This window comes from Nelusetta ayraudi, unplaced genomic scaffold, assembly GCF_046127955.1.
Source record: "Nelusetta ayraudi isolate G7.1 ecotype Tasmania unplaced genomic scaffold, CSIRO-AGI_Nayr_v1 ptg000157l, whole genome shotgun sequence".
NCBI classification, from domain to species: Eukaryota; Metazoa; Chordata; class Actinopteri; order Tetraodontiformes; family Monacanthidae; genus Nelusetta; species Nelusetta ayraudi.
Genome location: NW_027466207.1, coordinates 670,608 through 697,448, shown reverse-complemented (window position 1 = coordinate 697,448; position 26,841 = coordinate 670,608). Strand labels below are relative to the sequence as shown.

The 26,841-nt window shown below is 47.7% G+C and overlaps 1 protein-coding gene and 1 long non-coding RNA gene across 2 annotated transcripts in view; one reads left to right on the top strand and one right to left on the bottom strand.

Moving 5' to 3' along the window:
- Window positions 1-2,977, top strand: part of tox3 (TOX high mobility group box family member 3) — a 41,477-nt gene extending 38,500 nt beyond the window's left edge. The window contains exon 7 of the mRNA XM_076013771.1: window positions 310-2,977. Within this exon, the coding sequence (XP_075869886.1) occupies window positions 310-1,242 (933 nt within the window). The 3' untranslated portion in view covers window positions 1,243-2,977. The remainder of the gene's footprint in view (window positions 1-309) is intronic.
- A 17,363-nt stretch (window positions 2,978-20,340) lies between these two features.
- Window positions 20,341-23,615, bottom strand: LOC142880123 (uncharacterized). Its single transcript, XR_012925390.1, has 3 exons — window positions 23,534-23,615; window positions 21,201-21,360; window positions 20,341-20,563 (listed from the first exon to the last, which is right to left on the bottom strand). It is a non-coding gene; the product is annotated as an uncharacterized LOC142880123 (long non-coding RNA).
- Between the last annotated feature and the right edge of the window lie 3,226 nt (window positions 23,616-26,841).

Genomic DNA, 26,841 nt, shown 5'->3' with positions numbered 1-26,841 from the left:
GTGTTCGTTTTATTTGTACAGGTGTACATTTTATTTTGTTTTGTTTCCAATTTTGTGTTGGTGGAAGTGCATTTCAATGATTTGATTTGATCAGTGTGTTTTTAATGCATCATTCATCTTATTTTCATTTATTTTTATTCTCTATTCTGCCTCTACCGTACTAGGCATTTGTGCTTCATGTGTGTTGTATCTTGCTGTGCAGCACTTTGGAAACCCAGCCTTGTTAGAACCGTGCCATATCAATAAAGTGGGTTTGGGTTGGATTGGATTGGGTGAACTCACTCGGTTCTGTCTTCCTTCTTCCTTCAGGCTGCAGCGGAGTCGGCGGAGGCCCAGACCATCCGCTCGGTGCAGCAGACCCTGGCCTCCACCAGCCTGTCGCCGGGCCTGGTGCTGCCCTCCCCTCTGGGCCAGCACCCCTCCATGTCGTCGGCCTCTCAGGCCCTGCAACAAGCTCTGCCGCGGGCCATCGCTCCAAAGCCCCTGCAGATGAGACTGGGGGGCAGTCAGATCGTGACCTCCGTCACCGTCTCCCACCAGAACATGAACCCCGGGATGCCGCCGCAGATGCTGGGCCAGATGGGTGGTGGAGGTGCCATGGTGGCGGGCGCCCAGTCCACGGCGGCGGCCGTGTCTCAGCTCAGCCCGCCCATGCAACCGGTGCAGCAGCAGCAGCAGCAGCATGCGATGCAGCAGCTGCAGCAGCAGCAGCAGCAGCAGCAGCAGATGCAGCAGCACCTCCAGCACCATCAGATGCAGCAGCAGCAGATGCATCACCAGCAGATCCAGCAGCAGATGCAGCATCAGCATTTCCAACAGCACCTCCAACAGCAGCTGCAGCAGCACCACATGCAGCAGCAGCAGCAGCAGCAGCAGCATCATCAACAGCAGCATCAACAGCAGCATCAACAGCAGCAGCAGCATCAACAGCAGCAGCAGCATCAACAGCAGCAGCAGCAGCAGCAGCAACAGCAGCAGCAGCAGCAGCAGCAGCAGCACATGCAGCTGCAACACATGCAGATGCAGCATCACCTGCATCAGCAGCAGATGCAGCATCTCCAGCAGCAGCAGCAGCAGCAGCAGCAGCAGCTCCAGTCCCAGTGTTCCCCACCACAGCACTCTCCTGGTACACCACATTCTGCATCCCTGGGCAGTCCCCAGCCGGCCCCCCAGCAGCAGCAGCAGCACCCGTCACAGATCCAGGCACACACCCAGGTCCTGTCCCAGGTCAGCATCTACTGAGCCACAGTGAAAACTAGAAGAAGAAGAAGAAGAAGAAGAAGAAGAAGGAAGACTCTCTTTCTCAAAGAACTGGAACAAAAAAAAGCATCGTCCCACGTTGCTTTTTCAGAGTTGCACTTAAGAAGTGTGTAAGATTTAGAATGTTATACAAAGAAGCCTGTCTGTTGTTGCAGAGGGACGCACACACGCATGTAAATTGATTGATTGAAACATGTTTGTTTGGAGGTGTGAGCTGTGGCGGGAGGCTGTTTCTGGGGACCCGCCCTGCTTTGCTCCGTCTTTCTTTCTTTCTTTCTTTCTTTCTTTCTTTCTTTCTTTCTTTCCGTGTGTGTCGATTCTGAAGCGGACACGGGACGCGTCCAAACGCTCGTCTTTCGCTGTTTTTTATTTAACGATAAAGCTTTATTTATGAGAGCAGGGTTTTTTCAGCCGGGGCGTAGCAGGAGGACCTTTTCAATGCTTTTCAACGGTCGGTCGGATCTGTGGAGCTCCTGCCTGGACCGAGTGACTCACTGGAGTCTCTGTTCCCACACCGGCCGGTGCAGTTTACAGCCAGGCTGGCGGCCGGCTCTGGAGCGCTGGAGCGCAGAGGAGAAGCGGCTGATGCAGTCAGCAGGCGGCGGGAGGCCCGGCCACGCTGAAGGAGCCGGGCAGTGGGCAGTGGGTGCTTCAGACTGGCGTCTCGGGCTGAGCGGAACCACAGCAGGGGCTGCCGTCCATCATCAGTGTCCTCACATCATCACACCGTAGCTGTAATCTGCTGTATATGTTTTGTAGAGTGAGGAGATCCATGCACCTGATCCACCCAGAACATCTGCCCCCCCCCCCCAAAAAAAAAAAGTGTATAACCTGACCCCCTTCCAACACACACACACACACACACACACACACACACACACACACACACACACACAGGAGCATTGTCTGCAATCTATTTGTTCGTACTTCAGATTCAGATGTTTAACGATTAAATTATGTTTTTATTTTGTGTAACAAAGGGGATATTTTATGGTAAATCCAACATTTTGCGGATCAGGGCCGCAACGCTTTTGGGGATGGATGTGTTTTTACTCTGCTCCCCGACGCCGCCGTGGTCGTCGTCGTCGTCGTTGTTGTTTTAAACAAGGTTTAGAATAAAATTGAAAACAACAAAAACAATGTAAAAAAAAAACTAGCAGAGCCAGTTTGTTGCACTGCCAAAGCCGAGTGAAAAGGCACTGGAGGTATTTTTTTGCCAGCTGTACAGACGTACGTCCCTGGAGAAGCAGAAGAAGAAGAAGAAGAAAAAAAAATGTTGTACATTTTTCATATCACCTGTTGTAAAGTTTTAATATGTGAGGCTTTAATTAAAACATTGTTAAATGACCTGTGGATTGCTATATCACTTAGTGCATTTCTGCTCTTTTATACTTTTTTATGAGTTACAATAGGAGCTTATCATTTTGTTTGTATTTTGCTTACAAATCAACTGCTTTTAAACCGCGGGGAAAAAAATGTCCATAGAATAAATGCATATTGGTCATTGAAGCGTTGTTCTCAGCTCACTATAGTAAAGAGAGAAAAAAAAAAAAAAAAAGAAGTAAAAAAAAAAAAAGTGATTTAATGTGAGTTTTTGCTCAGCCATGAAGACAAATCCAGAGACATTCCATCACTAATATGATAGTAGCCATAATTTTGTATGAAGTATTATATATTTCTTTGTGTCTCCGTTCAAAATTAAACTATCAATCACAAATATTTATGTGAAGGAATCGCTTTTATTTCCAAGGGCGATGCTCCTCCGTCCGTGTCTGTCAGGTCTCTCTTCACGTCTCCTGTGTTTGCTATTAAATTTCAATACGCTGATAAATATTCATATCTCTCAGTTGTTTATCAGGGATGGCAAAGTAAATTTCTGTTTGTTTTTCCTTTTTCTTTGTTCTTCTTCTCGATCCAGAGGAAGACAAGCGCCGCAGGGCCACTCCAGCGTTGGTGTAATGTGTTTTTTAGTGGCTGGCTGCTTTGAATGGGAGTCCATTGTAAGTGTGTGTGTTTTAAAAGGGGAGCAGATGAGAGTGTTGTTGGAGGACAAGGTCAGCGTGGAACTGCTACTTGTCTCAATAACAGTCACCCTGCTCACACACCACTGCGCTGGACTCTGCCTCTTTCTTGCTCCTTCAAAATCCCTTCATTTCCAAGACGCCCCCCCCCCCCCTCCGGGGAAGGAGGAGGAGGGGGGGGGCAGTAGCTCAGTCCCCTTGAATAACATGAAGGGGGGCGGGCAAACAATAATTATCATATCTTCACAATAGCCCCCCCCTCCCCCACAGAGGAGCCTTTTTTTTTTTTTTTTTCTTTTCTTTTAATTCCAAAGGCAGCTGGAGCATCTTTGCACTGAAGCTGCTGAGTCTGCCGCCTCTGTCATTCCCGCAGACTACTTTCATCCCCCCCTATTTCAATTAGTTCGCTTAAGTGCGGGCTGCGTTTTTTATTTTATTTTTTTTGTAATTCACAGCTGCCGTGATCTCCGGCTCTTCAGCTACGCTGCCCATTTCACTGCCTGCCTCTTATTAATTGCGGCAGCTGTCCTGTCAGAGGGAGCGGAGAGGTGCTGCGCTGGAAACTGCAAAAAATAAATAAATAAAAAAATAAACCCTGGCAACAGTCTTAAAGTGCTTATGATGAAATGAAAATTAAAAACAGCAAGTGCCGTGCCTGACCTGAATCTCAAAGCAGCACATGGAAGAGAGAGAGAGTGGGGGGGGGAGGAAGAGAGAGAGAGGGAGAGGGGGAGAGGGAGAGGGAGGTTGTCCATGGATACCAAACACATGCTTTAAAAACACACAGTAATGAGGCCCTGGGAAATCGCCGTTATTATTCCGAACAGATTCACAGCAGAGCCCATTAATAATGCATGGCGCTCCTTGTTATTCCATAACCTCTCTGTGCCGCGGTCACTGTGTGTACAAATATCTCACAGCCAGGGTCGGACTTATGGGCCCGGGCAATAAAAAAGAAAAGAAAAAGAAAGGAAAAGGTTCCACTTCCTTTGAGAAACACTGCAAGACTTTCAACGCACATCATTTAATGGGATGAATGTACGCGGCTATTTGGAGCGTGTGTGTGTGTGTGTGTGTGTGTGTGTGTGTGTGTGTGTGTGGTGCCATTTGAATAAGTGAATGAATAAGCACTCGGCCGCCTTATGCTATACACTTTGTTGTAGATCCATCATAGATTTTTATTTTTTTTTTCCCAGAGTGCAACACGATGCAATCATAGAGGCATGAAGCAATCAATAGCAGGCCCGGCTCTCCTGCCTTTGTGCGTCTCGTCATTAAGCGGCGTTGATGAAATGCATGAAGGGCACCGTGACATTAATATGTCATTTGAGTAATGCAATCATGAGGTGACCTAATTGTCCTCCTCCCCCCACCGAGGTCAGTGGCAGCCGGAGCTGCGACTGCCGAAGACAATGACGACGATGATGATGATGGTGGTGGTGGTGGTGGTGGTGGCGGTGGTGATGATGATGATGAGTGTGATGACTAAGGAGTCAGATGTGGAAGCCAAAGGGATTCTTGGTTTTTAATTATTTATTTCAACCCTTTTGTTGTTTTCCCATCCAGTGCACAGATACAATGCAAGCAGAGTGGGCTGGTGGGGGTCGGGTGGGGTGGGGGGGGGGTGGTGGTGGTGGGGGGGAGGGGTGGCAGGGTACAAAAGCCCTGCTGACACTGACCATCTGACCGTCAGAGCCACGCTACAGCCAGTCTGCTGTGATGGACCTGACATTAAACTGTCTATTAAAGGGGGGGGGGGACTTCTTCTCCTCCTCCTTCTTCTTCTCCTTCCTCTTCCTCTTCCTCTTCCTCTGTTTTCTCCTCCAGTAAGATCCAGACTGCAGACAGAAGCCTCCTGCAGGTCCAGAGTCCTGGGTGGTGTTTTGTGGAGGAGGCCCCTGCAGTTGGAGACATTCTTGACCTTGCAATGAGGAGCATTGTGGGCCAAACTATTGACCTCCTTGATGAATGGTGACCTTTGTTTGCGGCTCTGTTGGCAGGCCGGACCGTCGACGTCCTTAACCAATGGCAACGCTGTTTGGAGAACTTTTGACCCGGCGGACTAACAGAGCTGCACAGACCGTCCCTCCGGGACCCAGTGGCTTGTTTATCCGGGGCTGCTTAGTGTAAACAAAGCACAGGATTTTTCATTATCCAAGTTCATTTTTCCACGGAAATGATTTATTTTGCACACACAGCGTTTTGTAAGCATTCATTGCACACAAGTCGCAACAGTAGGTGATTTTAACAACGTCAAATAAGGGCACCTTTTCATATTCTACGCTACTTGTGTTGCCACAGCACACACACACACACACACACACACACACACACACACACACATGCCGTCCTCCACCCTGGGATTTGGGAGCAGTGATGTTGCCGTGGTGATGGTGCGATCCAACCATTAGGCTTATCCCCGTCTTTTGTTGGGTTGTGTTGTGTTTCAGTGTTGATCCGCCGTCTTTTGACCCCTTTGAGCCTGCGAGCTGCCACACTGTCACAACAGCCACCACAGCACAATCGCACGACGCTTGGTGCGAGTCTCCTCACTGTCCAGCACCACGCTGCTGGAAACGGTGAACGGCGTGAACAATACCCATGATGCTTTGCGTTGACCTTCTGAAGCGGCCCTATTAGGGCCATTCAGATTGAACAAGTTCATTCTGGTGGTCTGCTTCCAACAATAAACACGCTTGGTTTGGTTGAAAGACAAAACAAAACAAAGTGTTTAGACGCGGAGAGGTTGTTTTGCTCCCCCCCCCCCCAGCTTCCTTGTAATTGGCCAGCCGCTAACTGCTAGCGCTAGCGCTAGCTAGTGGGGAAGGTGGCCGCTGGCTCTTACACAGTGATGTTTCACCAGGATTAGAGAAGATATTGCTGTTGCTATGATCCTCAGCTCCACCTGTGACGGAGAAAGTAGAAGAAAAGGAAAAATGAAAAAGCAAAGGCCGGTTTTCAACACGGCAGCACAGGAAGCAGCGACCTCCATCTACTCATCCGTAACCTTGATGTGGTCGCCAACATGCAGATGGAACTCAGGACAGCGAGTCGTTCAACTTTGCTGTGTGCACTCGGCCACTCTGCTGTCTCTGAGGCCACGGTGAGGCAAAGTCACTGCCCACTGTGAAACTCCAGAGGGGTTACGTGGATTATTGACACAGCAGTGAGTGTCTAATAGGCGGAGCGTCCCTTTAAGACTGGCACGCTGCCCCCCCCCCCATGACAGTGACATCTGTGACGACGTGCTTTGCTCCACGTTGCTGCTGTGGCTCCTCCACTGTTGCTACTTAGCAAAGCAGCTAGCTCGTGCTACTGGAGCATTTCTCCACACTCACTGGCGAGGAGGGCAGGAAGAAATGCGCAGCAAGCTGTCAGTGACTTAAGAAAGCTCTCCGTTATTGTGACAGATCGTGGTGGCCCAGAGGTTGACAGATGTGCCTGCAGTGCACGGCAACAAGCACAGCGCTTTCCTTCTCTTCTCTTCTCTTCTCTTTCCTTCTCTTCTCCTCTCTTCTCTTTCCTTCTCTTCTCCTCTCTTCTCTTCTCTTCTCTTCTCTCCTCTTCTCTCCTCTTCTCTTTCCTTCTCTTCTCCTCTCTTCTCTTCTCTTCTCTTCTCCTCTCCTCTCCTCTATTCTCTTCTCTTCTCTTCTCTTCTCCTCTCTTCTCTTCTCTTCTCTTCTCCTCTCCTCTCTTCTCTTCTCTTCTCTTCTCTTCTCCTCTCCTCTCCTCCTCTCTTCCCTTCCCTTCTCTCCTCTCTTCTCTTCTCTTCTCTTCTCTTCTCTTCTCTTCTCTTCTCCTCTTCTCTTCTCTCCTCTTCTCCTCTCTTCTCTTCTCTTCTCCTCTCCTCTTCTCCTCTCCTCTCATGTCCTCTCCTCTCCTCTCCTCTCCTCTTCTCTTCTCTTCTCTTTCCTTCTCCTCTCTTCTCTCCTCTCCTCTTCTCCTCTCCTCTCATGTCCTCTCGTCTCGTCTCGTCTCCTCTTCTCTTCTCTTCTTTTTTTCTTATTCCCAGCTACTTTTGGCTCGGCCGCGTCCCATTTATTTTCCCCGCCGTTTTTTTTTTTTTACGGCTGTTTGTGTTGGGCGGCGGGGAGGATCCCCGCTCTCAATCCGCCCTTTATTGCAACTTACTTAGCTTAGCATTAATGTGAGCCAGTGCAGGGCCAGCACGTCTCCATGGCGACAAAACTGATAAAGTGTTCCCGGAGACCCGAGTGATAGATTACACATGCACGCTGTGTCACATCCAATTAACTCAAAGCGACTGTACAACACATTGTGCCACGACTCGCAGGGGGAGAAAAAAAAAAAAGAAAAAAAAAGAAATCAATAAATATGGACGGTGCCCAACGAGACCCCCGGCCCCACCCCACCCCACCAGCCCCTCTGTTCCTTTCTTTTCATCCCCTCTGATGGCAGCGCAGCCAAGACAGATCATGCCACTAGGATGTCCCTGCTGCTACAAGAGGCAGGTGCTCTGTAGACACCATTCAAAACTTGGCCTATTCAGTCCCAACTCCTCTAACGCTCCATTCATGCATAGCAAAACACCATCTGCTCCTGTTTTGCCCGGAGCAATCACAGCTGACCGAGGAGAAAAAAAGACAGGGAGAGAGAGAGAGAGAGGGAGAGAGAGAGGGAGAGAGAGAGAAGGGGGAAAGAAAAAAAAAGCAGGATAACAGCTGTTGCCAAACAAAAAGAGGGGAATAGGAAGAATAAAAAGAAAAAAAAAAAGGTTAGAGACAAGTTAGACACCAGAAATTACTCATCGGGGAGGGGAGGGGGTGGGGGGGGCAGAAAAACATTTTACTGGTTGGAACAGCAAGCTGGGCTGTGGGCGGGGGGTGGGGGGGGGGGTTAAACTTGAGGCGCTGGGGTCTGAGAGCTGGAACAGTGCAAGAGAACAAGATCAGGTAATAATAGATTCAAGCTGAGGAGGAGGAAGGTTTTTTCCCTTCCACACAGTCAGCAGAGAGAGAGAGAGAGAGAGAGAGAGGGAGAGAGAGAGAGAGGGAGGGAGAGGGAGAGAGAGACTCTGTCTTTCTCTACTCTGCACATTCTACCTGTTGGCACAGAAATGGCTTACCACTCATTTTTTTGGGGGGCTGCAGCTGTTCCATTTTCATGATTGTTTTTTGAAAACAAAACTTCATGCACTGCCTAGCAGGGATTTGGTCACAGTGTCTTGAGAAATGTGCAAATCAAACAGAGAAATGAGGATTTTCTGACGGGAACATCTCACTGCTTTTCTCTCCTGCAGGGAGCCTGAAGTTTCCCCTCTGAATCTTCCCCAACAACAATAGTAATACTACTACTACTACTACTACTACTACTACTACTACTACTAACAATAATAATACTAATAATAAGAGCACAGTGCAGTTCAGATTCCAGAGAGCAGCGAGTTAAAAATCCAGGCTTCCACACAAAGTGCAGGCACTTTCACCATGCAGGTAATGTTCCAGTGCAGATCATTAGCCTACAGTAATGGCTATGGTTATGCTAGCATGAGCCATTCCATTGTAATTGTGAGGAAAACGCACCAGAAGCATTAAAAACTGCATTAGAAATTGATTGGAGGGAGTTTTGGAGTGGGTAATGAGAGCAGGATGAGGGCCTGCTGCTCCGTCACAGAGCAGCTCAGCCTGCACACAGTCTGCTGAGTCGCACTCTGACTCACTGTCAACCCTGGCAAGTCAGAAAGAGAGTTGAGATCAACTTCTGGCCACTATTCTAATGACTCCAACTGCTCTTTCCACACCTGGCGACTGCTGCACCCTGCATCCAGGCCCTGCAATGCAGAGATATTTCCCCCAGTTCTTACAGTTAGCTACTAGTGAGCTGATTTGTTTCTAACACCAGGTCTGCCGGGAACATTGATTCAATGCAATTACAAAAAAATAAATAAATAATAATAATCAAATAAAATTGCAAAGTTATAGACTCCTTCCAGAGGAGCAGCCACCACATTTCATTTCAAGAATTCATCATCATCATTTATACCCATGTATACGTGTTTACTCTACTTGTGCAAGTTGGATGACAAATGAATGTGACGATCAGTCAACCTGAAGATCAGGACGCTGACTGATCTTCAGGCTCCTCCTCCTCCTCCCCCTCCTCCTCCTCCTCCTCCTTGTGTTTGATGCATTGTGGTGTGATTGGCTCACTGGCTCCACCCTGTGAGGCTCCGGCTTCATGTGATGTATGGCTGCTGACCTGGAGGGGGGGCAGCCAAGGTGAAAGACCCAACAGCTTGCATGCCTCCAGACCTCAGCTGCCCATACATACACACACACACACACACACACACACACACAATGAGCTGTAAAATGAAACGCAGGGTTTGAGTCGTGCGGCGGTGTCACGCCGGCCGCACACAAAAGCCGACAGGGAATTTACAAGACGTCGATTAAAAAAGAGACAAAAGCAGCCGCGGCACAAAGTTTAAGTGGTGGAAGGAAGCAAAAAAAGAAAAAAAAAAAAAGGAGGGAGGGAGGGAGGGAGGGATCAGTAAATAATGATCTTACTCAATGTCCCCGTGGGGATAATTACCTTTTATCTTGTCATACCTTATTGCTGACTAGCGACGGAACTGAGCTCTAATTGCGTTTTGGCATCATTCACAACATTAAAAATAATTCCTGCACCCCAGCGCAGCAGATGGTGCGTTCTCAAGCTCTCAAGCTCTCAAACTATCAAGAGGCAGAATTTGTCCGAGACGCTTCAGACAATCACGGGAACAAAGTGACGGGGGGGTGGGGGGGGGCGGTTGGGGGGGGGAGCAATGAAGAAGCTTTAGCGCGGCCGTGAGGTGATTCATCACGCCAGCGCCATTACGTCCATTAGCTGCCGTTGTGACACACACACACACACACACACACACACAGTGGCAGAATAAATAAGAGGCGGGAGATGATTTGCATGTGTGTTTATTATTTTTTTCAAGCCATTTGACTATGACACATGCAAATGTGCGAGCTCGACCTTGACGCTCGCTGACAGACATTTCACAGCCAGGCCGCCTTCCTTTAATTCATTTCTAAACAGAGGCTGGGGTGGCAGTTGATCAGTCAATTTGCCTAACAAATAGCCAGATTGCCAAACAGCCCCGCGACACACCGCACATCTTCACTCAGCTGGCCCGCGCGCTAACTAGCATGCTAGCTGCTAGCTACTGCGAGCAAAACGTTGAAGCTGGAAGCAAAAGAAACGTAAAAAGAAAAAGGAGAACAGAAGAGAAGAAGTGGTGTGTGTGTGTGTGTGTGTGTGTGTGTGTGTGTGTGTGTGTGTGTGTGTGTGTGTTGGGGGTGGGGGGGTGGTTGTGTGTGCAGACAGCTGCTCTGCTGAGGGTCAAGTTGCCAGTTGTGAACTCTGCAGTGCAGCGTGGATGCCTGGACAGTGTACAGTGAACTGGTGGTGATGTGCTGCTGGTGTGTGTGTGTGTGTGTGTGTGTGTGTGGGGGGGGGGGTCGCAGGACAGAAGACAGGCTCCTGATCCGCCTGCCAAACTCATCCTGCTTGTTTCCTATCAGCCTGATGTTCAGGCAGTGCTGATGGGAATTCCAGCTCTTCTCAGCGACTCGCTTCTTTTGGCTCGACTCACTAAAAAGAGTCGGCGGCTCTTTTCGCTCCCGAGCGGCTCCTTGGATTTTTTTTTTGTTGCTTATATTATTTTACGAGCAAATGATGTGCTAAAGTGAATGATGAATGTTTTTAATTTTAGCACACAATATTAAATGTTTTTATTCACACGTTCGACATGGAACACAATTCTGTAACAATAAATGTGAAATACAAAAACACCACCACCACAATGCAGCTGTGTTCATATGAAGGAACATCAACGACATCACCAGATAACAATAAAAATACTGCAAAACAAAAAGCAGCATTCAGTGAAAAAAATCCAGTTCATATGTGTGTGTGTGTGTGTGTGTGTGTGTGTGTGTGTGTGTGAATGTTATAGGTACTTATTATCTCATATGTGGGTTTTTTTTTTAAACATCTGGACTGGAACACCTTGCACTCTGGTCACCAGCTCCAGCAGCGACTGGATGACTGGATGTGGATCATCGACCCGTTTTCTGGTCCGGCTCCCGTAAAAAACAAAAACCCGACTCTCTTGGTTCACTTCAAAGAGTTCCGACTCTTGGAAGGCGTCGGTTGATGAAGGTCAGCAGCAGCCGCAGCAGCAGCAGCAGCAGCAGCAGCAGCAGCAGTCGATTCACTACAGCAGGTTCACTAGCAGGCAGCCGTCATTACCCCCCCCCCACACCCCCACTCCAGAACAAGTGCGGGTTGTGTTTCTGTCACAGAGGGGAGGGGTGTGTCGGGGTGTGTCGGGGTGGGCGGGGGGGTTGGGTTGGGGGGGGTTGCTTAGTGCTTGACCTGCAGAGCCATTCAGCTCTCAGAGCGCTGAGCCATTGTTGGGGCTCCTCTCCTTTGTCCCGCTGCTGCCCAGAGAGACGGGGGCCGGCTAGAGGGGCGGGACGGGGGCAGCGCCGGGGTCTTGCTGGGGGCAGGGGGGGGGTCACCCCACCCTCCACCTTCCACCCTCCACACTACTGGCACCTCAGCGAACCTGGTGGTTGTTATCACTGATCAGCTAGCTAGGGTTAGCATGGCTAGCATTGCCTGGAGCTCAGCAGCGCGGCGGTGGGAGAGAGGAGGTTTATACTCAGCGCTGGCTCCGCCCCCCACGCTCATTCTGTTCCACCGCTTCTTTTGCTATACACTAGCAGCCAAAGCTGTTGCTTCTTTTGTCTTGACTACTTTCTACACTGAAGACATCAGATATGTCAGCACGACATGTGCATTGAAGATGTTCAACACCTATATTATGTGATGTTATACACAGTGCTGCAGAACAGTAGAATATCCCGAAAAGGTATTTCTGCAATTCAACTTGAAAGGTGAAGTTGACATATTACATAAAGGCATAATATGCAAATCAAATCCCTCAAATTTTATCGTAATTTTCTGAGTTTGTGGCTTTGTGCTTTTAATACGCTGAAAATCTTAATCAGCAAAGCAGAGAGAGACGTCCAGTTGCGTGGAATGGCTCAATAGAATGTTGTTGCTTTCATCTTTGACGTTAAACTGCCAAAATAAAACAACTTTGACTTTGACGTTCTAATATTCTGGGATGTGCCCTGTATGTTTGGATATGGAGCGAGGCTATTTTAGACCATCTGAAATATTCAACTTGTTTGACTTATTTCACGCTGTTTGCTTTCATGCATATTCCACGTGTGTTCATTCACAGTTCTGTTGCCTCGAGTGACAATCTGCAACGTCAACAGTCATGAAAGGTGAAGGAGAAGCCGTGGAACCGCACATTTATTTGCATGTAGTGAAAGCGAGGCATTGCGGCCTGCGTCACATGACCGCTGCAGTGCATCCAAAGCTGACTTTAAATCACGGTGCTGCAACCCAATCACTGCTCAGCCGCCTCCCAACGCACTGGCTACAACTCGCTGCTAAAAATGTCCCGGCGCCGCCTGACCCGACACTGCCGGCGGTGCAGAGCTGAGCCAATGGGACTTCCTCTGGCGACGCGCACTCTCCCACTGCAACGAGCTGAAGCTGCAGAGGCCGCATGCAGTGGTGCTCCTCAGACAGCTTCTCCTCCTCCTCCTCCTCCTCCTCCTCTGATGATCTGGGGGAGGAGGGGGTGGGGGGGGGGGCTTCCAGCTGCTTGCTCTATTTATCATTCAGGCCCTCATGTGCTAATTCTGTGTTCATAATCATAGACGGCCTCATCGATCATGGCGGCGCTTTGACAGGCCCCGCCCCCCATCCTCCTCCTCCTCCTCTCCTCACTCCGCCTGCTCTCGTGAAGGTCCTAAATTTAACAACTTTCACTTCGTAACGATTGAAATGAGTGTTTCCTGCCACGGCTGATTAATGGAACAGCACATCCACGCTCTCTGTTTATCCCTTCATTTATTTATTAGCTGATTTATTTCATCTCTGGCACTGGAAGCGTCTGTGTTCTGGATACATGGGGCCCGGCGGCTCGCTGAGATACAAATCTCGGTGGTTCTGATCCGCTTACAGGAAGGAGTGCAGAGTGATGTGTTATTTTGGCAGCCACTTTATGCTTTTAACACACTGCTGTTTGAAGAGAGCGCTGCCTACAGTCCTGATAGTCTCGTTATTCAGCGTGCCACCGGTGGCACGCTTTGATGTCCCCGCACAGCACAATGGCTGCGCTACGTATATTATTATTATTATTAAACCCTGGAGATCCAATGAGAGGAGAGGCTGGCGCTGTGTGTGAAGAGGTCCATTCTGTAGGAAGGAAAGGTGACGCAGCTAATTCAGCCTAGCTGACATCAGACGTGAGTGCTGGCGCTGACCTTTAGCGCCACTGTGAGAGCGGAGTAACTCACAAGGGGAAGTGTATTAGAAAATAAATGAAAGGTCTTTGTGGAAAGGTCAGGACACATGTTTCTGTGATGTGGAGTAAAGTCTGTTTATAGGAAAAGCTGTGGATGGCTGCGCTGCGATGCAAAGAATCCCAAACAAATGGTCTGGGGGAGGAGGTGGGGGGGGGGGGGGGGGGGGGCACCTCCACCACTTTAGCACTGCGCCTCTGGATTTTGTTTACATAAAGTTTCCCCTCAGACTGAGTTCCCCACATCAACTGATGAAGTCAGGAAGTATGTGCCTGTGATGCTGCGGAGACAGCAGGACAGTTTGTTCTGTGACTGCGGAGCCCCAGCTCGGCTCTCAGAGTCCGGCTCCCAGGGCTCGGCTCTCAGGGCTCGGCTCTCAGAGTCCGGCTCCCAGGGCTCGACTCTCAGGACTCGGCTCTCAGAGGTTCGGCTTCCAGGGCTCGGCTCTCAGAGTCCGGCTCTCAGAGTCCGGCTCTCAGGGCTCGGCTCTCATAGTCCGGCTCCCAGGGCTCGACTCTCAGGGCTCGGCTCTCAGGGCTCGGCTCTCAGGGCTCGGCTCTCATAGTCCGGCTCCCAGGGCTCGACTCTCAGGGCTCGGCTCTCAGAGTCCGGCTCTCAGGGCTCGGCTCTCAGGGCTCGGCTCTCAGGGCTCGGCTCTCAGAGTCCGGCTCCCAGGACTCGGCTCTCAGGACTCGGCTCTCAGAGGTTCGGCTCTCAGAGGTTCGGCTCTCAGGACTCGGCTCCCAGGGCTCGACTCTCAGGGCTCGGCTCTCAGAGGTTCGGCTCTCAGAGTCCGGCTCCCAGGGCTCGACTCTCAGGGTCCACTCTGTGTTTACCGAAGCCCTTTGCAATGAATGTGCGTGCGGTACAACGGCAACATTTACAGCATCCAATGAATCTGCGGCCGGCGAGATAAACTCACCCAGCGCTCTGCAGGTTGATTCATCTTTTGTGCAAATTTTACAGCCCACAGCCAGAATGTTAAAAACCTTGCTGATATGAGGATTAGCTCAACCTCATCAGAGAGACACATCGTGTGATCCTTGGTCAAACAGTAAAAGCAGAGATGAAATGATGGCTGCAGTGGAAGGCTTGAACCCAGCAGCCTGGAAGGAGACCTCACTATTGGCTGAGCAGGCCTCTGTGTGAGAGCTCACTTCCTCATTGGCTGCGTAACTTTGTTAGCAACCAACGAGCAGCCAATCATTCATCAAACGCTTTGTTTTGTTTTTATTATGATGGACAGGGGAATGCTGTCTTTTTTTGATTTGATTGATTTATTGATTTCGAACATGAAAGAAAATGAGAAAATAAAAGGGATAAAAAAAAAAACATACGAAGGCAAAAAAAAAAAATATATAGGATAAGTAAACAAACAGCAGTGAAATGTACATTAAAATAATGTTGTTCATGTCCGAAAAGGAGTAGCAGGAAGTATAAACTTATATGTAGCTACCCCTAAACTCAAATAGATATACAAACTTATGAACTAAATGAAGTTTATACAACTAGATGACAGGAAACAGAAAACAACAAAGGACAACAACCAAAGACAAATCTAAACAAAAGACAACTCCAGTTATAAAATAGTGCTGCAATTCAACTGTAAGAACACTGGAGAAATTTGATAAGTCTATATAGATATAATATGTTATTAATAATAATAATAATAATAATAATAATAATAATAATAATAATAATAATAATAATAATAATAATTTTATGAATGCTGTTTTCACAACTCCTGCAGTCTAGTGGACTACTTACTTCAACCGTTGTCCACTCTTTAATAGAACCCCCCCCAACCCCCCACCCCACCCCCCTTTCTCCCCCTACAGTCATAAATAATGATTCACTGCTGTGATTCTGGCCGAGCTGATGGTTTTAATTTTCAGTTTTCAGAGTAATAAACAGTGACATGAGACGGAGCCCCGGGCAGAGACGTCTAATGAGAAAATAAAATTAGTTTTTCAGCCGACTGATCAGAAACATTTCATACATTATAATCAAGCGTTTCTTTGACGCGTCTTTTTTGCTCCATGCGTGTGCAGCAACACTGCCTGTGCAATTCTGCGTGTGTGTGTGTGTAACACGTGCACACGCTAATGTATTATTCATGCAGTGTTTGTGCTCTGCAACTGTGTGTTAACATGACACCGAAATGCAGCTTATTATTTACATTTTCCAACCGTTTCTTGCAGAGCCGCCTGCCTGAGTGTCACTGTGTTGTCACTCATTGTGTGTCTCATCCTTCACTGTTGCACCTGTCCAAACCTATCAAGGCTCAACTGTGAAGTCAGCTGGGTCCAATAGGCAGTTACATGTGGAAGGAGAGCGGAGGGAAGACACAAAAAATGACTCGAAAATGTGGAGAGAGAAAAAATAAAAAGCTGCAGATAAGAAGGTACATTGAGTGTTTGTAAACAAACCGACATGGGCCAATGTGTTTTTGTTTTTTTAGTTGTCAATTAATAACCTTGCATGGCACATTGCAAGATTTGCCAGACAAAGAGCCGTTCACCAGAACCTCCATGAGTGGACCCAGTGCAGTAAATGACCCTGTACTGAGTGTACTGAGTGTACTGAGCGTACTGAGCGTACTGAGTGTACTGAGCGTAGCCTATATATACAGTATGTATATACAACTGAAACTCTGAGAGCATTGAAAAGGTCAGTTTACAGAGTGCATGTTAATATCTAAACATGGAATCCAGAGCTCCTGGCTGCTGGGCACAAAGGTTCATTCAAATCATTCCCATGTTTACTGATTGACCTCAGAGAGGCAGAGTTCGCTCCTGGAGCCATTTAGCTGAAAACCAAACTGCTATGGAAAAAAAAACCTCTTAGAATAACACAGTAATTGGATGATTGGGATACTAAAATGTTTCCACCGTTGATAAAACGCAGAATAAGAAAGAAAGAAATCATCATCCCCCCCCCCACCCCCCAACCCCCACAGACAAAGTGGGCCGAGTTTGAACCGTTATCAGCGCAAGTCCGTCCCGTTCCCTTGAACATCTTTTATTCTCCACTTCCTTTTAAATTGTTTTAATCCTCTTGCCAGAGGCCTGTGCTAGAACATCGTGTTCATTAGCATCTGTTTTCTCTTCCCGCTGAGTTCAAAGTCTTTCATTTCCCCCCCTCCTTATATGTGGATTAGAGCTCGCATTACTGCAACACTACCTCCAGTCTCCCTCGATGCCGTTTGACAAAAGTAGGGCGGCGAGGAAAAACAAAGGGTGGCCGACGTCTTTATTGTCACGTTACAACACGCCGGTTTGATCCGCCGACAACAGAGGCTTCTTTGGTGACGAGCTGGTTAGCGTGATGGATGGCGCCGCGTCTGCAGGTCCACACAGAGAGCCGTCGCTTGGCGCTGACAAAACAAAATGCCCAAATTCCACAGAGCATCCTGACATGACGACGATGTAGGAAAAGAAAGGAAAGGATTGGCCCAGGCCGTTCTGCTGTTCTTAGAGAACATTGGGGTTAGGCGTGCGTGCCAGACGCTAAGATGCAGGGAATATCTGCCAATATGTTTGATTCACCTCATTAGTCATCAGGATTTTGTTTGTATAGTCATCAAAGAGACATTTGGAAATTTGTTCTGCCTTTGTGCAACTGTTAAAAACCAATATTGGCGGCGAGGTTCTGCAAACACCGGCCAAATGAATCCAGACGCTCCTTTTATGCCGTTATTTGCAATGCCTTTTCTGACCATTAGATGGTGTTGCATCTTACAAGCTGGGCCTTTAAAGTAGGGCGTGGTCCGGTGCATTGTTGGGGTTAGATTGACCAACAAAAACCTCCTCAGTGTTTGACTGCTTTTTTTTTTTTTTTTTTAAGACAGTAACATGCGACTACACAACACCTGTGGCCTGTCGTCTGCTAGGGACACACACACACACACACACACACACACACACACACGTGCAAATATAATACAAATACAAGGATTACGATGTGAAAGATGATTATTGTGTACATCAACCTGGTTAAAATCGACACGTCGGTTCTATGTTTATTGAGAATTAGCTGGTGGCAGTCACGAGGAATGAAAGTGTCATTGTGGTTATTGGTTCAGTGAGCGAGCGGTCGGGATGCCTGACTGACATCCTTTCACTTCACGCATCATGAACCGCTCCGTTTGTTCCGAAGGGAAGCGTTTGTTTCTCGCAGTTGGCAAATGTGCCGTCATAACAGCAATCTGCCGAGGTGCAAGCGCACCTGGCTCTGAAAGGGAAATGGGAGATGAAACCGTGATTGGTTTATTAGGTGTTATGCTGAAAAACACAGCCGCGATGACTGAGGAGGCTGAGGACGACCCCATCAAGCCAGCAGCGCCTGGTGCAGCCACCGCCTTTCTGCCGGGGAAATAGGAAAAGTGGATTTTTGCGACACTGACATGAGCTTCAGAGGGTTGAATAGAGGTGAAACAGAGGCCTGGTGGCCGCTGAAGGGAAGCACTGTGTTACATGGAATGCTTTTAGTTTGACACAGTATGTGTGTGTGTGTGTGTGTGTGTGTGTCTACCTATCTAGCTCTCTCTCTCTCTCTCTTTCTCTCTATTTATCTATCTTTTCATCTATCTATCTATCTATCTAGCTATCTATCTATTTTTCTATCCATCTATCTATCTGTCTTTCGCTCTCTCTCTCTCTCTCTCTCTCTCTCTCTCTCTCTCTCTCTCTCTCTATTTATCTATCTATCTATCTATCTATCTATCTATCTATCTGTCTTTCGCTCTCTCTCTCTCCCCCTCTATCTATTTATCTATCTATCTATCTATCCATCTATCTATCTAAGCTGGACAACTGAAAAGCATTTTTGTGGTGCTAAATCTCGCTCACTGGGCGCTGCTCACTTGTTTTTTTTTTCTTGTTTTTTTCTTTTTTCTAAATAAAAGAACAGCATCTGATGTTCTAGTCAGTTCATCTGGGCACAAACTTTTTTGCACAAACAACATTTTTGTGTAACTGCATAAGTGCAACAGCCGGTGACTTGCAGGAGTTCGGTGTCACAATTTAAGAACACAGCTAAAGGTCACAGACGTGGCGTTGCATCATAATGAAACAGTGAAATCCAAGACACATGGGCCTCTCTGCTGGTTCCAAGAAGAAGAAAAGAGTGCTGCAGCACTGCTGGATGACCGCCCCAAGAACAGCCAGAGCCGCTCTGTTCAGCAGAACAAATGGGCTCCTTGTTGTTCTAACTGGGAGGATTTAGTTGACGAGCAGAAACAAGCAGGCTGCACATCTGGAGCCGTGAACAGGGGAGCGTGTTCTCCCCCCCCCCACCCCACCCCCCCTCTCTCTGTTTGACTGAGACCTGAACCCTTGGCAGCTCTCTGTGGACTCACTGTCCATCTGCTGCGGGGAGCCAAAAATGGCAGCGCTGCAATGATTTCAGCAAACAACAGGGCACCAGCTGATTGTTCCCTGACAGCGATTAAGAAATTTACACGGCGACAGTAGCACTGTTAAAAGGTTTGAAGGGCTGATAGTGCGGTGACAGCCAGACCCTGGCGGGCTGAGAGACACTCTGATAAATTGGTCCTGTGGGTGCCGTGTGGGAGCGACTCCTCTCCTCCTCCAGCTGTACATCCCTCCTTCCAGGGACGCGACGGCACTTTGATTTTACATCATAATTATCCTGCGCTTCTTTTCACTCAGCTGCAGTAGTTTATTGTAAAGCTTATCCTTGTTATTGCTTCCACTTGCCCTCGCTTTTATTTCTCAATCCTCCACTTTATGCCATTTAGTATGTAATACTTCTTTCTTTTTAAAGCGTCGTAAAACTTTTTTTTTTTTTTTACAAGAGATCTTGTATTATTTTTTTCCACGGCCGGCGCTCTAACTGGAACCGCATGCCAGAGTTCAGCGTCGTCAACACATCTGGAACATCTGCAGCCCGTGATGCTCCACCGCCTGAAATCTCATGTTAAATTTGCTGCCTCCGAGTGAGGGCCTAATGAGTTGCTACTGCGACCGGTGATCTGGCTTCCAACAGTCTGGCTGATATGTGGCGCCTTCTAACAAGCGATATGATTTTGGAGGGAAATGTAAGAGAAAATGAATATTGAATGGAACATGGACTGCGCTACTGTCGAGCTTTGCAGCACCTTCGTGATGCTCAAAGTGCTTCACAAGCACACGCACTCTCACGCGCTGCTGCTCGGGTTCACGTCTTGCCCAAGGACCCTCCCACATGAGAGTTGGATCGCCGACCCTGCATTCACTGAACGACCCGCTCTACAAACTGATCTGATTGCTCATTTTCCCCCTCTGACTCTGAATAGAATCAAGCTGTGGAGTACGAGACGCCAACATCTTGTGTGGTTATTTTAAGCAACTCAAATGGTCATCTTTCTCTTTCCTTTTTTTCAGATTCGGATTTCTGTATTTTCATCAGAGCGGATCAGGAAATATACATTAGATGGCCATGATCTGTTATTGGCCCGAATCTATCATATCCTTTCAAAGGTGAGTCTTTCAAATCAAACTGTAAACACAAGGTACAGTTTGTGTTGTGGTGGGACGTGGCTTTCCCTCGGACACACGTGACGATGAGGGTCGTTGGGCTTTGATTGGTGCTGCTGCTGCTGCTTCTCCTCTTCCTGCTGCTGCTGCGGGTGGTTGGTGGTGGCAGTGGGTGGCAGTTGCAGAAAAGTTCATATTTTCTGTCTTGTTTAATGACACCCGATGTTGACCCGTCCTCCCTTCAGCCGACACGTTGCATTATTTGGTATTTATCAGACTCTGCAAAGCGACTCTGCCTGCTACCTGAGGGTGCAGGAGATGCAGGACCATGGTTATAGCATTTACCTCCAGTCGCTGTGCTTCTCCCTCCGTCCTCCACATCGGGCGCCGTCTCTCGCTCCTGGAAGTATCAACATGCAATTTCCCTGGGCAAATATCTTCACTAATGAACTGTAACAACTTGGGGCCATTTAAAAAGAAGTCCTGCGCTCTGATGTTGTCTTTGAATTGCATATTACACAGAGTTCTGGACAGTGTGCAATTTCTTTTTCCAATATGTGCCTCAGTTCACCCATGCAGTAATTACACAGTTTCACATCGCAGCTGCCAGAGCTAAGTAAGGCATATTTGATGGTTAAATATAGATTTACATATGCTTTTATGCAGATTTCCTCTTACACACTGGAGAAAGGATGCGTCGACTGACACTCATCACTTTCAGGCTTCAGCCCCGCTGCCTTTTATATCAGCATCTGGCAAATTATAATCCCGGGCAAGGAAAAAAAAAATGGCCGATATTAAATAAGAAAAGATCCAATTTCAGACTGGTGAGAAAAAAAAAAAAGCCCCTTCAAGTTATTCATTTTGCTGAGTCTCTACAAAGCCGATAACCCGCACATATTGCTTATCTTTACGACACGATGTTCCTGCCTCGTCAAACAGCACGAGCGGCTGGAACTTGTACGTGTGTTTGCTCCTGGTTTGTTGTTTGCTGGCTGAATCGTGTCAAGAGTGAGTCATTTTTACAAGGGTCTGACCTTCAATCTCAATCCAAGCCTGCACAGCAGCCGGATCGCCGGGGCCATTTCCTTTTTATTTATGACTGAAATCTCACTCATCCGTCCTTGTTCGCTTCCAACCTGATCACTCACATTCGTTTTAGTTGTGATAAAACAGGGAGGCGACTTGCGCCAGCTGCTGTTCGGGGAGGGGGGGGGGGGGGGGAAGAGGATGAAGAATAAATAAAGATGAGAAGTGTGAGTGTCGCAGATGATAAACAGATTGGAGTGGATGCAGTTGTCACAGTTATCAGGAGCGTTGGGCATTTTTTTTTTTTCATGTTTGAAGAAGGAAACAAGCAGCACTTGAGGCTCTTCTGCTGTTTTCACTTGACATTGGCCTGAATGAAGCTACGCTTCAGTTCAACGTTCTGACACGTGGCTAATGTCACCACTGGAGTTTGGCAGACGGAAGTATTGGAGACATTCGAACCATTGAGTGCTCGTCCAGCCTGCTGTATCCGGTTTGCGACAGCAGTCTCAGTGAGTTCAGTCAGATTTCTGAGGCAAAGGAGACCAAATTTTCACATATTTATTTTTCATCCCAGAATCCACCAGTGGATCTTTGCACAGTTAATCATTTGAAACATAATTATAAGAAAAATAACAGGAACATTTCTGAACTCCAGTAAATCTCCGGCCCTGTTTTTAGCCTCCTGCTAAAAAAAAAAAAATGATGCTTCCACATCTGCCTTCTGGTTGAGGCATCACTGCCTTCAGTGACATCACAAAGGGCCAGTTGCTAGGATGTGTTGCTCTGGCACACTCTCTGAGAGCAAATACAGAAGTAAAGGCTGATGAACTTTTACCATCATTGTGTGAGTTGAGCAGCAACATGGAGACACGATGCGAGGCACCGGCCAGGTCAACTGCACTGCAATGATTGGACCGTCGTGTTTGTAGCGAGTAAACAATGATTCCGTCTGGCTTCTGCTTCCATGAAACTATCAACATTGCAGAAGCAACGTATTCTACCTCACACACTCGTATGCATTATGCATCAGACTGCACAAACGGGGGTGAGCGAGTGTGTTTGCAGTGCATGTGCTGGCTGAGAGCAAACGTTGTGTTGCCCGAGGTGTAAACAGAGGGACGAGCGCCTCATTTGCAACACATTTCTCTCTCTGCCTGCTCTGCTTAAGAAAATAACTTGAGGATACGACGGTGGGAACCGTTGTGACCGAGCCGATGTCACGCCAAACAACTGCCTGCATCTGTAACCGTGTGTCTAGGTGGGCTTAAACACACGCTTACATTTGTCTGTTGCCTGGCAACGGAGATCATGTTGTGAAGATCTGAGAGCCACATTTGACGCTCAATAACATGAAATACATAAAAAAAAAAAAGAAAAAAAAAAAGAAAAAGCCACCGCCAGTGTATCATGTCGCTAATGCAGTTTGATTCAGTGGTTGACAGCCATCGTCGGCGTGCAGCGTGAGGTGGAAACGGCGTTCACAGTCTGAGAGCGCTGCTGTTAAATCAGAGCCCAAGAGTGCAACACGCTGCTGGAGTGAATAAACAATTAAGAGCTTTCAGCCGCCCACCGAGAGGAACAGATGGCTTTAGTCATAATCAAAAGCACTTTAACTTTTAGCTTTTGCTATTTCGTGTTTACGAGTGGAACATTTGGCCTAATGGAGGAGCTGAGGAGGAAGCTGGGGGGGTTCGGGGGGGGGGTCAATAAAATCACGGCTTATTAGTGTCCAAAACCTGACCATCTGCAGTAAACAAAAAAACGACATGCAAACCCAGACGCTGTGCTGGCTGCTGTTAGCCCAAAACAAAGGCTTGACCTGACAGCGGTCTTAAGGTCACCGTGCTTCATAATTGTCCTCTGGAGGATGCAAATATCCGCCTCCGCTCAGAGACCCCTGCCAGAAGAGAAGTCTTCTAAAAACCAGCGGCCAGTCAGACTTTGTGATCCACCTCCAAGTGAATATTCACCTCGTGGAAAACCATCATGTGGAGCCCGGAAACCTGCACATAGGATTTACATCCTTTCTAATCTGCCCACCACGTCCACTTTTACAGAGGAGGCAGGATTTTAGGACGTTAAGGTTCATAATGAGAAAAAAAATAAAAAACAAACGACTAACACAGACTTATAAATCTGCCCCCAGTCTCTCATATCATGTTCACAGTTAAATGCTGATTATAGATTCCTCTCTTTATTCTCATAACTGAGGCAAAAATGATTTTTTTTTAATGGTGATCGTGCTTGCTGGACCCCCCCCCTGCTGTGGTATCAGAGTGAAATCACAAAGTCCAATGACATCAGAAATACATTCATGCTGGCGCATAAATTTACTTACTTATTGAGAAGAGGACCTCCTCTAATCTTCCTCTTTACATAAAGGAACAGCAGGTAATCGCTGTTTACGAGCTGACATCTTTCTATTGAATTTTCACGTCTTCCTGTGGAGACTTCTTTTCCACCGTTGTTTCCGTCCGAGAGCCGCTGCTCTCCCAGAAAAAGATGGAACTGCGATGTGCTGCTGCAATGTTGGAATGAAGCGGTCTTATAGGGGCTAAATGTGCCTTTATAGAGACATTTGCCAGTGGCATAGGCATTTACACACAGCAGCACAGGCAGCAAACGACAAGGTGTGCAGCGAGAGAAGCTGCCTGCCGTGCGGAAACTGTGCTTCTCGCAAAAGGGAGCTCGTCTCTCACACACTGGAGGAGCGGAATCAAAACAGGCTGCGTCTCAAATCTCATTGCGAGCATGGAGACAGAAAAGGGAGAAACGGGAAGCGATACATCTCCTGAAGGTATTGTGTTTCTCTATTCATCGACGTGCTTTCAAGCCCTTTCAAACACGCCCGTGTTATTTCCAGCCCGTCTCCTTCAGCGCTGGGGGAAAAGTGATTGAATTTTCCCTTCTTTAACGCCGGCATCTCGGACTGAATAAAGATTTGCGGCGCTTGAGGTTACGGCGCCGCTGAATGATGCCCCATAATGGCACTTAAAAGAGGAACTTGCATCATTAATCATCCCTCCCTTTCATACCCTTGACGCACGACACAAGGAAATCCATGTCTATCTAAGCGCAGACAATAAATATGAATGCTCCCCAGATTGGTCCCCAAAGAACAGAATGGATACTCTTTAAGGGCACATTTTGCACTCATCACTCAAATGACTAAAATGAGCCAATTATTTCTTATACAACAGCGGGCCAATTAGAGATGCGCTGCGCTCCGTTCAAGACGGCGCCAGATGAGATCTTATTCAGCGCAGAGTTGTTCACTCACCACGCACGGAGCATACTAGAACAGGTCGGCGGGCAAAGACAATACAGAGCCACACTGTGTTTGGGGAAACAAGCCTCTGACGAGCTGCACAGTTGAGGAGTGGATGCTTTCGCTCAACCGTCACCAGAGAAAGTGACTTTTGACGCTGCTTCATGGTATTTTCTCACGCACTCACAGCTGAACTGAGGGCTGTGGCTTCATTAGCCCTGATGCACAGGCGGCTCAGGGAGCCCGATCTCTATACTGGAGCTGCTGGTGCAGGGTGCTTAGACAGCAGCAGGTGTAGCTGGAAGGTGTGTTGACCTCCAGCACCGACGGTTGAGAGCCGCCTGCTGTGTGGAGCCTCCAGGCTGACGAAGCTCTGTCAGTATTTACTTTTCAAACCTGGGATACCAGCTCTGATATAGAAGCAGGATGAGTTCAAATCCCACTACCATTAAAATGTGCTATGTTCTCTCCAGAAATTGATAATTGAAGCCATACTAGAGCAGTCGTTTATGTTTGTTTGTTTGTTTGTTTGTTTGTTTGTTACATTTAATAGGGCAACAGAAAAAAAAAAAAACACTCACTGAAAATATTTTCAGACAATAACTTCAAAAAAGTTGAGGAGTTGCAGGGCTCCAGAATAACTGCAAGGATGAAGAAAGTCAACCAAGTCAGTGTGGAATGACACGAGTGTTGCTTTGAATCCGATGTTAGCGTAGCAGCGGGCTCAGCACTGAACTCCTCAACCACATCCTGCAACATGCAGCAGCTAACTGACTGCCTCAACATCTGATTTCCCTCTGGGCTGTTTCCTCTTCCTGTTTCCACGGCCAATCACCTGCCTCCATCTCACTCCCCTGCTGCCTCTTCTTCACAGCATCCACACCTCTCCTCGTTGGTCCTCCTGCTGCCTGGCAGCCCCGCACTCCTCCTCAGTCTGGCCTCTGTGGCTTCTCTCCTCCTCTACACCCGACGTGTCCCAGCCTTCTCATGCACTCGTTCCTGAGCCTGTCCATCGTGCACTAGCCGTTCCCAAAGCAGGGAGCGGGATGATGGGATCGGTGCTCGTCGCTACATATGTCTGCATTTGTTGCGCACGCACACTTGTCAAAAGCTTAGCTGTTTCCCCCCGTCCATGCCTTCTTAATGAACCAGCACGAGGTGCAGCCTTCCAGCAGGGTCAGAGTGCATGTTGACATGCACTGTAAAGTCAAGCTACCATTAGAGCTCCACTGGGCCATTTAATTGGACCGCTGTCCATGTCCCAGTGCTCGGCGTATTGACTCAAGTCGCTCCAGCTCTGCTACAACAGGCAGCGATACAGTTCCATCCAACGTGCTGGTGTTGCTTTTGATTCCTCATTGAGCGACTATATGTCACTGACATGGAGCAAACAAGCTACCAATAGCATCAGAACGTGGGCTTCGCTCTCTGGGATTAAACTGGCCCTGGTCTCATTTTAAGATGGCGACTGAGTCTGTGACCCTGAACTTGGAAAAACAGAGTGTTCTGTTTTCTGAGTACTCGATTAAATCATCATGTTCTTTCTAAATGTTTTTGTTTCCTGCCCTCCAATGCCACACGTGCTTTAATATTTGTATCCTTTTGTCAGTCACACTGTGTTGAGGTGAATATGAGGCTGGAGCTGCCTGACTGCTTATGCTAATGACTTTTAGACATTTTATTTAAAGAGTTTGGTTGGGTTAAAAAAAAAAAAAAAAAATCAAATTATTTTTCTTTTTAGTCTTTTTTTTTTTTTTTTTCAAATTGTCCAAAAGTTAATTGAAGCAGGATTAAAGAGATGAGAATGTTGAAATCTTTGACCTCAACCATCACTAAATTCATCTCCAGTCAACTCAGCTCTGAAGAAATGATTGTACCTATATAGGCTGTGAGGAAAAAGGTTCTGAGCTCATTTGAGTTCAACCTCTCCGCCATGCGTAAACCCTCCGCTCTCTCACTCGAGCAAGGGCCCCGCTTGCAGTCCAATGACTTGTTTTGACACATGCCTGCTTAACAGTAATTGGTTTCAAACTTGCACTTAACAAACAACTCGCTGTCAAGGTTCTTATATTGAGCAGGTCATCTCTGCATTCCGGGCTGTCTGTTAAGACGCTGTGCAGGAGTGTGAATAGTGTCAAATGTTGTACACTCAGTCCAACTCAGGCTTCGTGCAGCTGTTGCAGCCCGCGGTGACAAGGTTGCTTACGTGACAGAGGTCGGATTCAGGGAACTTTAGTGCTTCATCTTGAAGAGCACGAACCAAAGCGACTGTGTGACTCAACACTCGTCAAAGAGAGAAGAACCTTTGCCGCGAAGGTCCAGCAGCACGGCGGGGGAAAGGACACAGAACTCCTTTTTTTGTATTTCTAAACTTTATA